Here is a 17,011-nt window from a genome sequence, read left to right as displayed (position 1 = left end):
CTGAATGGAGCAGCAGGAAGAGGCTGTAGGCGGCAGAGTTCATTCAGAAGAAAGCCCTACTCAGAGCTGCTGAGGGCACTTCATGGTGGTAGTGGTGGTGGGGGCTCTACCACTCCCCCCTGGCTGCAAGGGTACAAACTCCAACAAACCCCTCTCCCTCTGACCAGTATCTGTTACCAACTTCAGGAAGCGGGTATGGAACCCTAAGTCCCTGCCATTTTACTCCTAGGATCTGTGCCAGACCATCCTTAGAAAGACTTGATCCAACCTCTCCCCATTTTATAGATGAAGAAGCAGAGGTGCAGGATGGAAAGCTGGTGGCATGGCCCAGGCTCACAGGGGGAGGCAGAAGCAGAGGCAGGACTAGAAACCAGGTCTTCCCACTACAAGTCCTCTCCCTCCTCCTCTTGGCCTGTGTGCAGAAGTGTGCTCCCTTTGACTGGGACCGGGGGCCGTCCTCAGAGAACAGGGTGACCCAGATCTCCTTAATGGAGGGCTGGGAGACCTCACACCCCACGCCTCCCTGACTCAGGTTCCTGTCCCTTGGCTTGTTTCCCCACCGTCAGTCTAGCAAATTGGGACAATTTAGATGGAAGTCCAAGATGTACAACCCTTGAAGTCTCTATGCATTTGGCTCTTGTCTGGCCAAGTTCATCTTAGTCCCAGGAGGTAGAGGCCAGCCAGCACCCCTTAGATGGTGTGTGTGTGTGTGTGTGTGTGTGTGTGTGTGTGTAGAGGGAGAGAGAGAGAGCAAGGAGGGGTAGGGGGGAGAGTAGGATTGACATTTCACTGCATGGAGGGGGGGGGGACCCACAAGATTCAACCCAGCAGGCCCTTCTGAACCCAATATTTTCTTGGGTTGCGGAGCCCATGCCCCTCCCCTCAGCAGGGCTTTAGGGCTGAGCCTGAGAGAAGGAGGAAGGGAGGGAAGAAGAGAGAGGAGCCACGTTTCCTTAGGGAGGGAGGGGAAGAGAGAGAGGAGAAGGACAAGCTCAGAGACAGAGACAGTCATGAAGACACAGGGAGAGAGAGAAAGTCAAGGAGACAAGAGGGACAGAGAAACAGACCTAGAGACACAGAGATGGGGGGAAAGATCTCCCTCTTCCTGAACTATCACCCTGTGCTGCTCTGATCATCTGAGCGTTAGTTCCCTCCCTGGGGAATCTCAGGCTGACTCTCTGGGGCTGCCGCAGCAGCACCCCTAAGTTTCCAAGTCTGGCTCACAACACGGGTAGGGCTCTGGCCCCCCAAGGCGCGTCGGGTCCTAGGCCTTCCGAACACTTCCCCGTGCGCCCCCCAGCGGAGAACCAACCGCGGAGCCACCGAGGTCCTAAAGGGGGCGCAGGAAGGGGCGCCGCCAGTTTGCACCCAATCTGGTCCCGGAACCCGGGGGTGGGTAGAGGACTGCTAGAAGACGTGGGCGGGGGGGCAGGACTGGTGTCTTTCGGGCTCATATCCGAGGATCCGCTGGCCCCGACGCCTCGACGTCCCCTTCCCCCAGAAGGCGGAGGTCAACGTACCCGCGGACAGAGCCCCCAGGAGGGGTGTGCAATGGCGCAAGCTCAGAGGCTCCGGTCCAGGTTCAGGGACTAGGGAGGTGTCGAGGTATCTAGTCTCCAAATCTCAGAGCTCTATACACGTGTCCTTCTGGGACCCTGCACCGAACCCCCTCCCCCGCTTCTGCCCAGTGATGTGTAGTCCCGTCCTTCCGGGGGGCCCAGGCGCGCCGCGAAGAGGGGTGCGGAGTGGCGGAAGGGGGACGCAGACCCTTCATCTTACCGCATTGTTGAGGAAATCCGACTCGTTCAGATCCCCCAGGTCCAGGAAGCTGGATCCGGGGAACAGCCTGTCGGCCGGGAAGGGCTCCAAGACGGCGTCCATCGCGGCCGGCTCCGGAGACCCTCTTCGCCTGCTCTTCCCTTACTCCAGGGCGGCGGCGCACCCGGCCCAGAGCTCCTGCCTGAGCAGTGGCTAGCGGGCGGGGGGCAGGTCCGGGGCGAAGCCCCGGGGAGGGGCGGGCGCAGGCGGCGCAGCCCCGGGTAGGGGGCGCGGGGGGCTCTGGGGGCGCGGGGGCCTTAGGGCAGAGGCGCGGAGCTGGCTGGGCTCTGGGGCCCCGGGCGCACCGCGAGCATTTAGCCGACTCCTCCTCCTCCAGCTCCTCCTGGGGCACAGCTGGCTTCCATGGGGAGCCTGGGAGTGGGGCTGAGGGCCTGAGAAGCCCCCGGACAGGGTGGGAGCCGGGGGTGGGGGAGCTGAGCGCTCCCCCGAGACTGGGTGGCTGCCCGGCGCTCCGCTCTCTCTCTGCGCCTCCCTCTGCACGGCTTCTGTCACTTTCCTCTCAGTGAAACCGGGAACCCCTGGCTGGTTAGCCCAGCTGGCCGAAGCGCCACGCCCCCACATCAATATTCACGATAAATTTCATATTAATGAGAAGAGGGAGAGGCCTGGGGAATGGTCCCTCCTCTTTTAAAGAGACATCTTCAAGTTAATGTTTTGCCAGTGTGCCTGATCTCTAGGGTCTGGAAGCAAAATTAGCCTGGAGCCAATAACTGCTCCTGAAACCTCGGCATCTCGTTAAGGCTTTGCCAGCCACTCTCAAGTTCATGAGGGAGCTGAGTGACTGCCATTCTTCCAGCCCTTATGCTAGAAATTCAGTCAGGGAGTTCCATCTATGGGCCCCTCAGCAGGTCTCTGGATGGGGAGATTTTCACATATCTCCTCCTCCAGGAAGACTTCCCTGGCCTGCAGGCTGGAGCAGGTGGTATCCTATATACTCAAGGGACACAGTGTGCTTACCTCCGGTGTGGCGAGTCTAAGGTGTTACTGTCATTGCTCACAAGTCAATGACCCCATTGGACTCTGAGATCCCTCAGGGCAAGGACTGTACCCAGCTTTTCTGTGTGCGAAAGGACCCAGTGAACAGCAGAATGAGGCGAGGACTCCTTTTCTGTTCAATCATCTCTTTAATGGCTCAGGACAGAAATAAGTTGAAGAACAGTGGCATGGATCCTGCCAAGTGTGGCTGGCTGCACAACCCCATGGTCACCAAACATCCCCAGGTCCCCTGGATCCATTACCTAAGTGGCTTGCTCAGGAGTACAGCTTAATCTTTTGAAAGGGCTGATAAACAATCACCAGGCACCTGAACAAATGGAGGTGGTTCAGAAAGCCGCTCCCTGAGAGGGCTGAGCACACTGGTTCTTGCCCACAAGTCATTAATAGGATTAAGTGTGTTCTCTCTGTCTGGGGCTTTTAATTAGCTCAGGAACCAAAAGGCCCTAAAGAGGCAGAGATGTCACTGCAGTTAAGCCAGAATGTCACCGAAATTGTTCTCCCAGTGCCAAGGTGGGCGCACACACAGAGGCTGAGATAGAAGCTGTTTGCTTGCCTGGGGCGGGTAGGCAGGCACATGGCGTTCCCTCCATCTCATGACCCAGTTGACATAGTTCTGGAGAATAAGGTTCTGACCCTCCGGGCTGTCACATGACTATTAGCTCCCAGGCCTCCTGGAGAGCTTGCTCCTGAAAAACTGAGAATACAGCCCATGCTTTAGGGACTGGTTCACCCAGCAATGCAACTCAGAGCAGACACAGTGGGTCAAAAAGCAATCGGTTAACTCTCAAAACAGTGACAGGTAGAATTAGGGTGCTGAGACCATGGGTGTGCTTCCCAAATGCATCACATCTGGCCACCTGGGGAACATTCCAACACGGAGAATGTGGCTGATCCCTTTTCGAGAGGGGGGCGGGATGCAGTCTCTGGCTGGGTCATCATGCCAGTCTGTGGTGGGTGAGCAGGTGCCTGGGGTCCTGGTTTCCAACCTGGAGTTCCTGCAGCCCCCAGGAGGAACAAAAGTGTCCCTCTGCCTGAGGTTGGCTGGAAATTGTGCCTGTGTTCCTCCCAGCCAGCTCTGTAATTAGAGACAGAGGCACCATTTAAGTGATTGGGGAAGATTATATAGTTTTAGATAAATAGGATTAGAGTGTCCTCTCTTTCCTGATTCTTACCCAGGTGAACACCCCAGGAAACCATTGAAAATAATCCTGGGGAGACATTCTGGTTCCGGCACTGTGGGGTCTGAGAGGCAGAATCTCCCGGGAGAAATCCTGGGGAGGGGGAAGGGGAGAGAGAGAGAGGGAATGGGCAGTGCAGAGCCTGTCTCGTAGTAGGAACGTGATCAATTTTTTTTTTCTGGGATGGAGGGAATGGCAGGGGATTTGGTCACACATTCTGCAGACACTATTGAGCACATATGAACCTTCCCTAGACCAGGCACTGGAGATATAGCAGTGATTAAGAACTTTTCTGGAGTGAAGGAGGAAAGAATGGGTAGAAGAAATTTAAGAAGCTGATTTCAGATAATGGGAGGACCACGAAGGAAATAAAGTAGTACGATACAATTAAGGGGGGAAGGAAGTCCTCTCCGAAGAGGCGATGTGTGAGCTGAGAACAGAAGCCTGAACTGAAAGGTAAAATGGGGCAAGATGGAAGGAAAAGCATTCCAGACAGAGAGAACAGCAAATAGAAGAGAAAGACTGGGAGGGACAGGCATTGACACGGGAGTGAGATGGTGAATGTGAAACCCCATGCCCTACACAAGCCTGCTATGTGCTATCACACTGAGGCTCGAGATTCTGTGCTATTCCAGCACTGAAAAGAATTGTGCCAGTTCAGATTAGAAGGCCCACCTGAAGCCTTCTGTAAGCAGTGCATCCCTTCTCTATTCTCTCTTACTGATTTTCTGGGAGAGGAAATTAGTCTACTGGGTCTAAAGTTGGGTTCTAAGCCAACAGGGAGGGTCTGCTCCCTCCCTGCCAATCCCTGGACCTGGTGCCACAACCCAGCCCCTCTCGGGCCCCTTTTGTGCATCTGAAGGGTCAGGGGAAGGAGGCTGAGATTGGTTTTGTAAACACCCCAATCCAGGTCAAGAAAAGGACAGGCTGTAGCCCCTTCTATTATGGGTTCGGGAACATCTGGTTGTTGCTCTTCAGCAGCTGCTTCAGATGTGAAGTGAAATGAATAAATATATCCCAACCCAGGCAGTGACGCACAGGAGAGAAAGGACAGAGATAAGCTTCCTGCCTGTCCCAGACACGGAAGGTCAGGTGGAGAGAGGGGCTCCTTGTCAGGCTGAGCTGTGAGCAGGGATGGTGTGTGTGTGTGTGTGTGGGGGGGTGTATCTTGGATGGGGACTGCCACATTTGAATCCCCTGGAGGGTCACTGTCTTTCTCTGGGTCTCAGTTTTCACATCTATAAAATAGGAGACATGTAATGACCCATAGGGTCCTGTCCTCTCCAAGGACGTTCCAAATGTGCCTATACGGAGACAGGTCTTGTCAGAGGGTGGACTGGGAAGGGGTAAAGGAACTGCGTCCTTAGGAAGCCTGGCACTCAGACTTTTCAGGCTCCTGCCCGGATCCTCCAGAAGGGTGCATGGCTGGCTATTTACACTCAGCAGGCAGGCCCTGGGTGGTGGTGAGAAGGTCACCCAAAGTAAACCTGCCTTGTTTGCCCGGATTGTAAAGGGAAAAACACTTTGGCATACTCTAACAGGAACTTCTGAGAAATGAAAAGGTATTCATCCTGGAGATTAAGCTGACTTCCGGGGCACAGATGGGGCCCTTTGTTCTCTTGTGGTTCCCTAAAATGGACTTCGTGGCTGCTCTCCCTGTGCCCCCTGCTGGGGCTAGTGTCCCTGGGGTGGCACCCTGCCAGGGGGGTGGGGGTGGGCTTCAGACCCAGGCTCTCACTCTTCCCCATCCCCTTGGCCTGTGGTTCTTCCCTGTTCCTCCCTGAACCATAAAAATACCTGACATTTATTGAGTACTTGCTTTGTGCCAGGCACTAAATACTTAACTTATATTATCGCATTTAATTCTTGGAAAAAGCTTGTGAAATAAGTATCATATTCATTGCTTCTAAGATGCACGTTTTAACATCACTGAAATCAGAGTGTGTCTTGTAATCAATGGTGTGTTATAGTTGTTTTTTCCTTCTTAATGTCCATAAAGTAGCGGTGCATCATACAACTGATGACACAGATTCTCATATTCAGTGAAACATGATTTACTATCATCACCAACCCTCAGATGAGAAGACTGAGGCTCAGAGAGCTTATGACTTACCACTCCTTTATTTTATAGGGAAAAAAGGCCTAGGGCCATAGGACGCTTGCCTTAGGTCACCGGCTTCAGTGGGGCAGAGACAGGGCTGAAATCTGGGCCTCCAGTCTTCTTACCCAGGGCCCTTTCCACTCACCCCAGATGAACTGGCTTTGCTCACTTGGGAGAGGCAGGAGCCGAGGGGAGGGCCTTCCAGGACCTTCCTCAGCAGCTGGTGAATCACCAGCCACCCTGCCTTGGAGAAGGACCTTGAAGATAGATTTTTTTCCCTCTCCAAATTCTCTGAAGACTGAAGTTCCCTAAGGACTAAGAAAACACTTGCCTCCCTTCCCACTCCTTTTCCTGGTAATTATTTTAGCTTTGCTTTCCCTGAATTTCTGTTCTACTGTCCCATCTTTGGACTGGAGGCAGGCCCGCCCCTTGGCCCTCTGTCTGCCTGCCGCCTGGGGAACAGCTCCACCCGCTTCCTGCTTTGCTCAGTCCTGCTCTGAACTCACCCTTCTTTCTTCTACCTCGAGTCACCTGCACCAACTCTGATTCTGGATGCCTCTCTAACCCAGGCCACTGGCTCCAACCCCAGAGACATATACTCAGGCATATAACCTCCAGCCCCTTTGCTTTCTAAGTCTGAAGTCAGGGGAAAAAAGTCAACAAAGCCAGGCTTTCCTCTTGCCTCAATGAGCCCTCATGTTGTTGGGGACACTCCCCTGCAAATCCTGCCCCACTGAGGCCTGGCAGAGCTGGAACTATGGATGAAAGGAAGGACAGGGGTATGGAAAGGCAGAGACTGAACCCTACCCGTTATCTATTGCACTTGCTAAGTTCACCCCCTGCCTGCTCCCATGCCTCAGTTTCCCCAACCTCCAAGGCTGACAAGGCTGAAATGGCTCATCACCAGGAGGTACAGAGGCAGCATCAGGCATTGAAATCTGAATCTTTGCTAAAATGCACCCAGGCAGTGTTCAGTTTAGTGGGGACTGATAACAGTCAAGGTTAAGCCAGGGCTTCAGATTCTTTTCTGTAAAATGAGGGTTTTGGACAGGATGGTCTCTCAAATTCCCAACCTATCAGCTCTGAACTGCCAGGATTCTGTCTCCCTCTGTCCAGAAAGCAAATGTGGGCTTTGTGTGTGAGGAGCTCATGCGTTCTCTGGGCATTGATTGGCCAGGAGCTAAGTGTCCAGCCTGCAGAGGTGTGACCATGCATGTACACCCTGCTCAAGTGGACGATCCTGTGCGTGGAGGTGTGGACCCACATGTGGGGCTTCTGCCGTTTGTGCCCTTGTGCAAGTCTCTGGGGAGAAAGCGCCAGCTCACACCTAGGAGTGGGCCCACCCCTCTGTGCACATCCATGCCAGCGCGTGCGGCCACAAATCTGGTTTCCATCTTCTTCCAATAGGCAGCAGGGCTGGGGGAGACTGAGTGGAATATTAATTGTGCTTTTGCACGTGGCTGAGCTCCATGAATGTGGTGGTAGGAGGGAGCAGCCTGAAGCTATGTGGGGAATGAGGGGTAAGCCACAAGAGCAGGGTTCCCTGGGGTTTATAGGCGTGCTTGGGAGGAGGCAGAGCCCTAAGACCCAAAAAAGTGGGTGGCAGGAGAAGGGAGAGAGCTTCTGAAACCAAGAATCTGGGGACAGCAGGGAAGATACTAGCTCGGTTTAGAGCAATTCCCACATTTGCCTAACCCAGAGCTTGGCACATAGTAGGTGTTCAATTAGTGTGTGATGAATGATTGAATAGCTGACTGCTGCATGCATGGAAGATCTCACAGATAACTCCTTACCTGGGAGAAAAGAGAGGACTGACTAGGAGGAAGGAAGGAAGTGAGCACATATTAAGCACCTACCATGTGCTGGCCACTCTAAGGGTTACCTCCAGGCATTTAATTTTATTTCAAACACACAAAAGCCCTGGAAGATAGTATCCCCATCATTGTGCACACATTCCCCCCTTCCCAACTTGCCCTTTTTGGAGGGTCCAGGAGAGAGATTTCCTTTGACTTCAGGGCACAGAAAAGCTGGTTGCTTCTGAGTGGTGGGTCTATTTTTAATCTAATGGACACTTTGGATTTTGTGTCTCATTGAATTTCCTTCTTTATTTGGGCTGTCAGGAAGCTCAGAGATGAATTTGCTGGAGCATATCTCTTGCAACAGGATTTCATGGGGGTGCATTTCACAAACTAACTGCAGCTCTGGCTTTATCTTAGTATTTTTTTTTTTTTTTTTTTTGAGAGACTTCGCAAGTGGGGGAGAGGAGTGGGGTTGGAAGGGAGAGAGAGAGAGAATCTCAAGCAGGCTGGCTTTGTGTTCAGTGCAGAGCCTGACATAGGGCTCCATCCCACAAGCCTGGGATCATGACCTGAGACTAAATCAAGAGTCAGACACTCAACCAACTGAGCCACCCAGGCGCCCCTATCTTAAGTTTTTATCCCCCTTTCTCCGTATCCTTTTCCCTCTATTAAAATCTTTCAAATTCCTTTGTCTGTAGGCTTTCTCAAATACCTTTAATACACGCTGAAGTGATAGGTATAAATACAAAAATATTTTTACTTTTATAGATGAGGAAGGCTCAGAGAGGTAATGTTATTTGTCCAAGATCACACAGCTATTAAGCAAGAGAGTTGAGAATTTGATCTTGGGTCTGTTTGACTTGATCTTTCCACTGTACCAAACTCTGGGACTGGACAAGTTGCACAGTAATTGGGAGCTTCCTGGGGAGGAGCCTGGGGGCTTTGCAGACTCAATCTTTAACTCTCAGAGGCCTCATCCAGACTCCTGTCCTTGACGAGCAGGTCCAGGTCAGGGCTCCCATCCTGTGTCATGAACAGAAAGAGGACTTTGAGGGCCACGGGCATCCCCCAGCCTCAGGGACCAGCCCCAGCTCCCGTGGCTAAGCAGAACAAATAGAAAACCAACAGAGTTGGCCTTGGCAATCACCAGTTAAAGGAAATATATATTCCAGATGCTCTGAGGAACATTTCTGGAACCTCCAGAATTGAAGGGCGGACTAATTCCCTGGAGAAGATGAATGGATATGGGCCCAGGGGAGCCACATTTTTTTCTCAGCTCTATGGCAAACAAGCACCAGGGATCCACAGATCAGGGTGAGGGGCTCCGATGGTGTGTATTCTGGGCCCTGATCCCTTGCTGTATCCCTTTGGGCCTGCCCATCTGGAGTCTGTCTCTCCTGGGAGCCCCTGGATGAAGACTTAGGGATTCCCAGGTTAGGCCTTATACTTATCCATTAGTGAATTCGTTCCTTACCGGAGCTGGCACCACACATGTGCTCCACAAACCTGGGGACATCTGGGGAAGACAGAAAGAATGAGTCTGGTCTAGAGTGGAAGGGGCTGTTGTTGTTCTGAGAGCTGAAGTGGAGAATGACAGTCCCTGGCAACCCAGGGGACGCTGGCAAAGAGACACAGTGACATAGAGCCAATGAATAAAGGCACCGTTCCTTGGGCCTGTCCAGATGAACCCTGGGGCCTCTAATGTGGGAAGCCGGCAGATACTAGCATGCATGGCCCAGAGGAGACATAATCATAGAAATGATGGTTCTCACAAGCTGCCATTTATCATGGCCCAGTTGTCCTTCAGTGCTCTGCCAATTTGCAGTGAGTATCTCCGTCTTCTGAATCTATAAATTGCTCCTATAAATCAATAAGGCAAAGGACAACAACCTAATAAATATATTGGCAAAAAATATGAACAGTGGGTCTGGTACATTTATACAATGACATTTATCATGTCTCAGGATGTATGCTAAGCATTTCCTATGCCTTTTCTCATTTGAGCCTCATTATAGCCCATGGAGGCAGATACCAAGATTATCCTGTTTTCCTGAGGCTCACACAGTGACTTGGTCTGATTTCATAGTCCGTGCTTATAAAGTATGGGTTGGGATGACAGCCACCACAGTCTGGGACCTGTGACCTCAGGAAAATATTGGCAGGGCCTGAGGAGGGAAAGTGAGGGAGGGGGTGCCAGCTGCTACAGAATCTTCTCCACCTAGCAACTTGGGAAAAAGCCTAGAAACCCCCATATCTAGGTAGATGGGGTTTGGGGTGGTTTTTTTATTTTTTTATTTTTTTTGGTGTTTTTGAATTTGTTGAATAGATAATATGTTACATGACTCAAAAAATAAAAATAAAAAAGCAATAAAATGACAGGTGATCTTCCCATTCCTATATCCTATATCCTCACACTACCTTCCCACCCTTAAACAAACATATAATCAATTTTATTACTTCCTTGGGTATCCTTCTTTGTGTGTGCGTGCGCACGCGTGTGTGTGTGTGTGTGTGTATTTTTTTCTCTCTTTTTTTAACTGAAGAGAGGCATATTATATACATCTGTATATTTCCCCCCCATTTTATCTGTTTTGGAGATCTGCCTATATTAGTACATAGAGAGCTTCCTCATTCTTTTTTTTTAAATAGCTGCATAGCTATCCATTGTATGACTCTATAATTCATTTACCTGTCCCCAACTGATGGACATTTGGATTGTTTCCAAGTTTTTACTGTAACAAACAATGCTGTAATGATAGCCTTGTTCAAGCACTGTATACCTGTAGGGTAAATTCTCAGGAACGGGGTTGCTGGGTCAAAGAGAATGTGCATTTGTAATGTCGACAGATATTGTCAACTGGTTCAAATCAGTTTACACCCCACCAGCAATATACAACAGTGCTGCTTTCTCTACAGTCTGTCAAATAGAGGATATTAGTAAATTTTTGAATGGTTTCCAGATTGCATTATATTAGTGAGGTTGAGAGTCTTTTTAGAAGCCCTAGAACACTTTACGTTTCCTTTTCTGTAGACTCTGTTCATATTCTTTGACCTTTTAAATATTAGTGGTTGGTCTTGTCTTATTGATTTTTAGAAGCTCTTTATATGTTAGAGAGATTGTGATATGACTTACATGGGCAGTGAGGTCACAATTGGCATCCCCTCTGGGAAAGACTGTAGAGGTAGATTCTTCCCCACACCTCCACCGTCTCACCCAAGCTCAATCATCTATTCAACAAGCATTTATTGAGTAGTACCTCTTGAGTGCTAGGCTCAGTGCTTAAGTGCCGGAGACCAAAGGTGAATAGACAAAGCCCTTAGGTTGCTCAGAGTCCATGGGGGTCTCAGATCTAAAATCAGGTTGTGTGTCAGTGTGAGATGAACTGTAGTTCAGGGGTTCAGAATGAGTGCTTCAGGAGCATGGGAAAGGGAGCAATAGCCTCTGCCCCCCAAGAGACTCTGACATCTGTCTCCACCTGAGGCTGGCTCAGAGCTGCTCAGGCTTCGTCTGCCTCCCTTCTCCTTGTGGGTTTGGCCCTCAGACTCTGATTGCAGAAATGCTCTGCTCCAGGAAAGTGGCTCTCTCAGTACGTATTTACAGAATGCTTACTCCATGCGAACCCTCCATGAGGCCATCTTGTCCAGTCTGACTCCATGCGGCTTCCTTCCCTGCCTCTCGCTGGTGCTCACCGTCTGATTCTATCCTGTCTTGCATTGCTTACCACCTGTTTCTAGTGTGCATTCCTCCACTTCTCAGAGGATTGTAATCTCCTTGATGGCAAGACTTTCCTCTGGGTCCTCTCTCCTTGGTACTTAGCATCTGGTGACGCTCAGCAAAGACTTGTTGGACGATGGACTGTCAGATGACTTGTTGGATGTTAGGGAAGTTGGAAATCATGGCTCACCTGAATTGGAGTGTGTGTGTGTGTGGGGGGCAGGCAAGATTGGCACGTATTGGGCACAGGAATAGATGATATGCCAAGCTGAAACCCCAGCATCGGGGCCCAGCTGGGAAGGGGTTAAGCTTGCTGGAGTTTTGTATATGAAATGGCACCAGAAAAAAAAAAAAATGTGCAGACTAGCAATTGAGCCCTGTCTCATCCTGGTTCAAATGACATTGTCTGAGCTTCCCCAGCCTCGCCTCCTGCACTAATTACAGACCTTCCTGGGGAGGAAGACTGGGGCCAGGAGGTCTTCATTACAGGCTCCTTTGCTGGAGGGAGCAAACCCCAATGACCGAACCCAATGACCAAACAAACTCTCTTGAAGAAAAGCCCTGGGGTTCCTCTGATGAACCTCCCTGCTGCTGCCCCACTGGGAAAGGGTTAAGAAGGAGGAATGGACTGGAGGACCAGACCAAAGTGTGATACCGGGGGGCCAGTCCCAGGCTAAGCTAGCCATCCCTGCCTTCACTTGCCTAGGTTTGGGCCCCCCTCTCACCTCTTGCCCCCCAAGATGGCTGTGGCCAGTGCTGTGTCAGGGCCTCCCCTCTGTGGTCGCCTGCCTGCTGCCTCTCCCTGTGGCCTGTGGAGACCTCGCCTTCTTTAATCTTCCATTTATCTCGAGGCCTCGCCCCTCTGAGATTGGCTTTGATGTGGGGCCTGCTCCCAGGGGGGAAATCAAGGGTTTCTGTGGCCTGGTCTGGACTCTGCCCACTGCCCCCAGCCCAGGAGGGGCCCAGAGGTCTCTTGGCCACCAGGCTGAGACCCTGAAGGCGACCCTTGTGGACAAGAGGGCAAGAGCATTGGTCCTTGATCTTTAAGAACATGAGGGGGTGCCGCCTGGGCCCCAAAGTGGAGGAGAGGGCTCAGAAGTAAGAGCTTTGTTACCACACTATATAATTTGTTTTTGCACCTGTATTGCCCCTTGCTCCCCCACCAACCCCCCAATAATAACAGCAATAACAGAAATAACAGTATTATTGTGTGCCAACTATGTGCCAGGCCCCAAGCTAAGCATCTTCTATTTATAGCATAATTAATCCTTATAAGTCTGTGTTGTAGTAGGTATCATTTTATTTTTTTAATTAAAAAATTTTTGTTTAATGCTTATTTATTGTTGAGAAAGAGAGAGAGAGAGAGAGAGTTGGGGGAGGGCAGAGAGAGAGGGAGACACAGAATCTGAAGCAGTCTCCAGGCTCTGAGCTGTCAGCATAGAGCCTGATGTGGGGCTCGAACTCATGAACAGTGAGATCATGACCTGAGCCGAAGTCAGATGCTTAACCAACTGAGCCACCCAGGTACCCTGCTACCTGTATCATTTTAAAGGGGAGGAAACTGAGGATTATTGATTCATTCCTGGTCATAAAAATTTACTGAGTTCCTACTATGTACCAGGCACTGTTCTAGGTACGGAGGGTGTACTAGTAAACAAAATGGGCACATTCCTACCCTTCTGTACTAGTAGGAGAGACAGGCCATAAGCAAATGGTCAAATACACATAGTATCATGTCATGTAATATGAAGATACTACCTTGAAGAAATGGATAGGGCCATCATTTTGGACTCAGGGTGTCCTCCCGTGGGAAGACACAGAGACCTGAGCGGCAGGAGTGTGTTAGCTGTGTGACTATCTGGGGGAACCTTCCAGGAGAGGGAAGAGAAGGTGCAAAGTTTGGAGGTTGGAGGTAGTTGTTTTGCTGCAGGCACGGCCAGGAGGCCAACGGGGCGAGAGGTGGACAGTGATAGGAAGAGAGCTGGGGAAGGGAGCAGGAGCTGGGGCATGTGGGGCACCGCCGAAGAGTTTGGATTTTATTCTGAGGGCGATGGGGGCCACCAGAGGGTTTGAGCACGAAACGGGCTCGATCTAATTTATGTTTTGAGTCAGAGACTCAAAAACTCTAAGTTGCAGAGCTCACACGGCTAGTTAGTAGTAACATTGAGATTGACACCTTGAGGATTGCCATCGTGCTGTTGTCTCTCACTAGGGGCAGGGGCTGGGTCTCATTCTCCTTGGCATCCTTTGCCCCCAGCAGAAGGCCTGTCACAGGCCTAGCACATTGACACATTGCTAGCAAATGCTTGGGGAATGACAGACAGGTCAGTTCCGGTATTTCCACTGACCAGGCAGGCAGCAGGGTGGGGCAAGTCATCTAAATCTCTCTTGAGTCTCAGTTTGTCCATCTGGAAAGCGGGGAGAAAACAATATATCTGTCTTGTCTGGAGGACCCCACCTAGTGGGGATCCAGTGAGACCTGGTGTGCAAAAGCTGTGTGAAGCATCAGGAAATGCTCTGTGGTCTGATTTGATCTGTCCTTGCACCCTGATGGCTCTTGACATGATCACTGAGGGGTGCAAATGTGTCTGGCCCCATGGGGCCAGGCATGCCCATGTCACCTGTCTTGGGTATGTGTGTGTCTGTGTATATGTCCGTTTACCTGTGTGAATAGCTCCTGGAGGGCAGCTGCCTCGGTCTGGTTGTCTGTGGGAACTTGGGCTCCAGAGTTTGGGGGAGAGAGAGTGGAAGACACAGAAGCAGAGGCCTCCCTCTACTTCCATCCATATCGTGGTCCCCGGGATTCCCATAGCTTCTTCTACATCTTCTGTCCCAGCTCAGTGAAGAGTGTGGGAATTGCCTGTATACCTATCATTCTATCCCACCTGTCTGTGGGCTCCTGAGGGTCAAGGCTGCATCTTATTCTTTGTACTCTAGGGAGCAACACAGTATCTGGTGTATGACTGGTGCTTAGTAAGGGGTGGATGGGTGAATGAACGAATGGTCCCTAGTCCCTGGAATCCGAAGGGCCCGGAGTTATAGGGCTTTAGGACTCTACTTTAGCCAAGTCACTGCTCCTACCTGGGCCTCTGTTTCCTTTTCTATAAACAGGATTTCTGTCTTCATTCATTCATTCATTCATTCACAGTCCTCCCTTGTGAACATTAGGTGATATGTTCTGGGCATGCACAAATTATTCACAATCAGTGCTGCCCTCAGGAAGCTGAAAGGTGTCACAGGCATGTGTTGCAATAATTGCAATGTCAAGTGATAAATGTCTTTATGGAGGGTCCCGAAGTGGCTCAGAGGAGGGAGTGGCCTGCTCTGCGTGTGAGGGGAAGACAGGAAGATTTCACAGTACAGGGAGTTCTTGATGTGGGTCTTGGAGGATAGGTAGGTGTTTGCTAGGCTTTCTGGGCAAAGGGAACAGCATGCCAAAGATCCTGGAGGTACAGCAGAGCCTGGCACCCTGGGGGAGAGTGCTGACATTAGGGTACTAGCCAAAACTTATCAAGGCCGGCAGGGTGTGGTAAGATACAGGGCTGGAGAGGGCAGCCAAGGGCCAGATCATGCAAGGCCTAGGCCCCTCCAAGGAATTCTAAGAGTTATCCTGAAGGTAAATGGCCACTGGCAGATTTTTTGGAGAAAAAGAGCATGATCAGGATGCATTTTCAATAAACCACCCTGCTGTGGTATGGGCAATTGATTGGAAGTGAGCAAGACTAGAATCAACGAATCAGGTAGGAGGCTGTGGCTGTTCTATCCAGGTGGGTTAAGATAAGGGCCTGAACAAAAGTTAACAATAGCCCACAGTTGTCCAGCGCTGACTATGTGTCAGCCAGGCTCTATGTTAAACATTTGCAAATATTATCGCACTTCATTCTCAGGGCCACCCTGCCAGTAGGTGCTGGTATGATTCCCTCTTTCCCTGCAGGAGTTTTGGTTAAAGGGGCCCCATTGCCCCATGGTGAACATCTTTGTGTTCCTTTCCAGGACCCTGCTGCCCGCCCCCCACCCCCACCCCCCGCCCTGCCCCACAGGGCACTGCTAGTGTGTGCACTGGGGGGTGGGTCAGCCAGCCCTGGTCATCTCAGGGCCAGACTCTGAGCCGGACTTGCCTATCTCCTTGGGCTCTGTGGACTCCCACACCAGGGCAGAGCTGAGTCTCCTCAAAGAGTCTGGCCCTCGGGCCAGAGTTGATGGGATCTGCTTCCTAGTAAGAGGTTTCCGACTGGCAATGTGGCCTCTCTTTGTGCTTCCTCTCCTGGGCCACAGTTTGAGATGCCGGCCTCGCCATATAGCTCTGTGGACTTTTCCAGGCCTAGTAGCCAGGTGGGTCATCTGACGTCAGAAGACGGGTGGCCTGCGAGCAGTGTGCTGATTCACCTCTGCCACGGTCGCCCCGGCCTCTACCTGTGTGTTGCTTTGTCCTTCACAGGTCAGGGCGTTGGTTTTCTTTTTAAATAAATAAAGCTGAACTTGACTCACAACTCAAGAGAGGCTGCCGCTCGCTCAGAGCCATCAGCATCACCATGGTAACCGCGCCATCCACAGAACACTTGAAAATGTAGTTATCAACAGCCACCCTGCCTCTCCCTTCTTGCCTCACGGCAGTCCTGGATGAGCACAGCTCCCTGACCCTCTGTGCTGGGTGAATGGCCCAGGGCTATGCCTGGCTCCCCCAAAAGCAGGGGGTTGAAAGTAGGGACTTGAGGTTCTCACTCATGCTGACCTGTTTGCCCATCCTTCTGGAAGGCCCTGAGAAAACCTCTTTCATGCTGGGGCAGGCACTAGGGGTAGACATTAAGTCTACAATTCAGAGCCATGAATCCATGGCTTCATTCATGATTCCTATTAAGAGGACAAAATTGTGTGGTGGGTACAGCTTGCGGAGATGAAATGCTTGCCTAGAATTGAAATGGATGCGGGGATGTAGGAATAATAATAGCCATTTATTGAATGACTACCACCATAAGCCAGGTGTATAAGATGCTTTATATAGCTTGTCTCCTGTCCCTCACCATAATTACTTACCTAGAGACCATTTAAATTAACTTAATAATAAGATATAGCATTTGTTGAGTGCCAGACACTCTGCTAAGCACTGAGGTTTATTTTCACACGGGAAGCACACGATTATTCCCATTTTACAAATGGGAAAACTGAGTCTTAGGTTAAATAATTTGCCTGAGGTCACTCAGGATGAAACTGAGATTTGGGTTCAGATGTATCTGGAAGGTGTCCTCATTTTGTTGTTGTTCTTCTTCTCCTCCTTCTCTTTCTTCTTCTTTTGTATGTATAAAGAGAGCACGCACACACAAGACAGAGTGGAGGAGGTGCAGAGGGGGAATCTTAAGCAGGTTCCACGCTTAGTGTGGAGCCC

General features: G+C 50.8%; 1 protein-coding gene across 1 annotated transcript in view; it reads right to left on the bottom strand.

Annotated features, from left to right (window-relative positions):
- Nucleotides 1-2,350, bottom strand: part of CREB3L1 (cAMP responsive element binding protein 3 like 1) — a 35,177-nt gene extending 32,827 nt beyond the window's left edge. Inside the window, exon 1 of the mRNA XM_058688792.1 lies at nucleotides 1,780-2,350. Coding sequence (XP_058544775.1) covers nucleotides 1,780-1,881 — 102 coding nt within the window. The 5' untranslated portion in view covers nucleotides 1,882-2,350. The remainder of the gene's footprint in view (nucleotides 1-1,779) is intronic.
- Nucleotides 2,351-17,011: the final 14,661 nt, after the last annotated feature.

This window comes from Neofelis nebulosa, chromosome 10 (genome assembly GCF_028018385.1).
Source record: "Neofelis nebulosa isolate mNeoNeb1 chromosome 10, mNeoNeb1.pri, whole genome shotgun sequence".
NCBI classification, from domain to species: Eukaryota; Metazoa; Chordata; class Mammalia; order Carnivora; family Felidae; genus Neofelis; species Neofelis nebulosa.
This window is presented reverse-complemented; position numbering and strand designations above follow the sequence as displayed.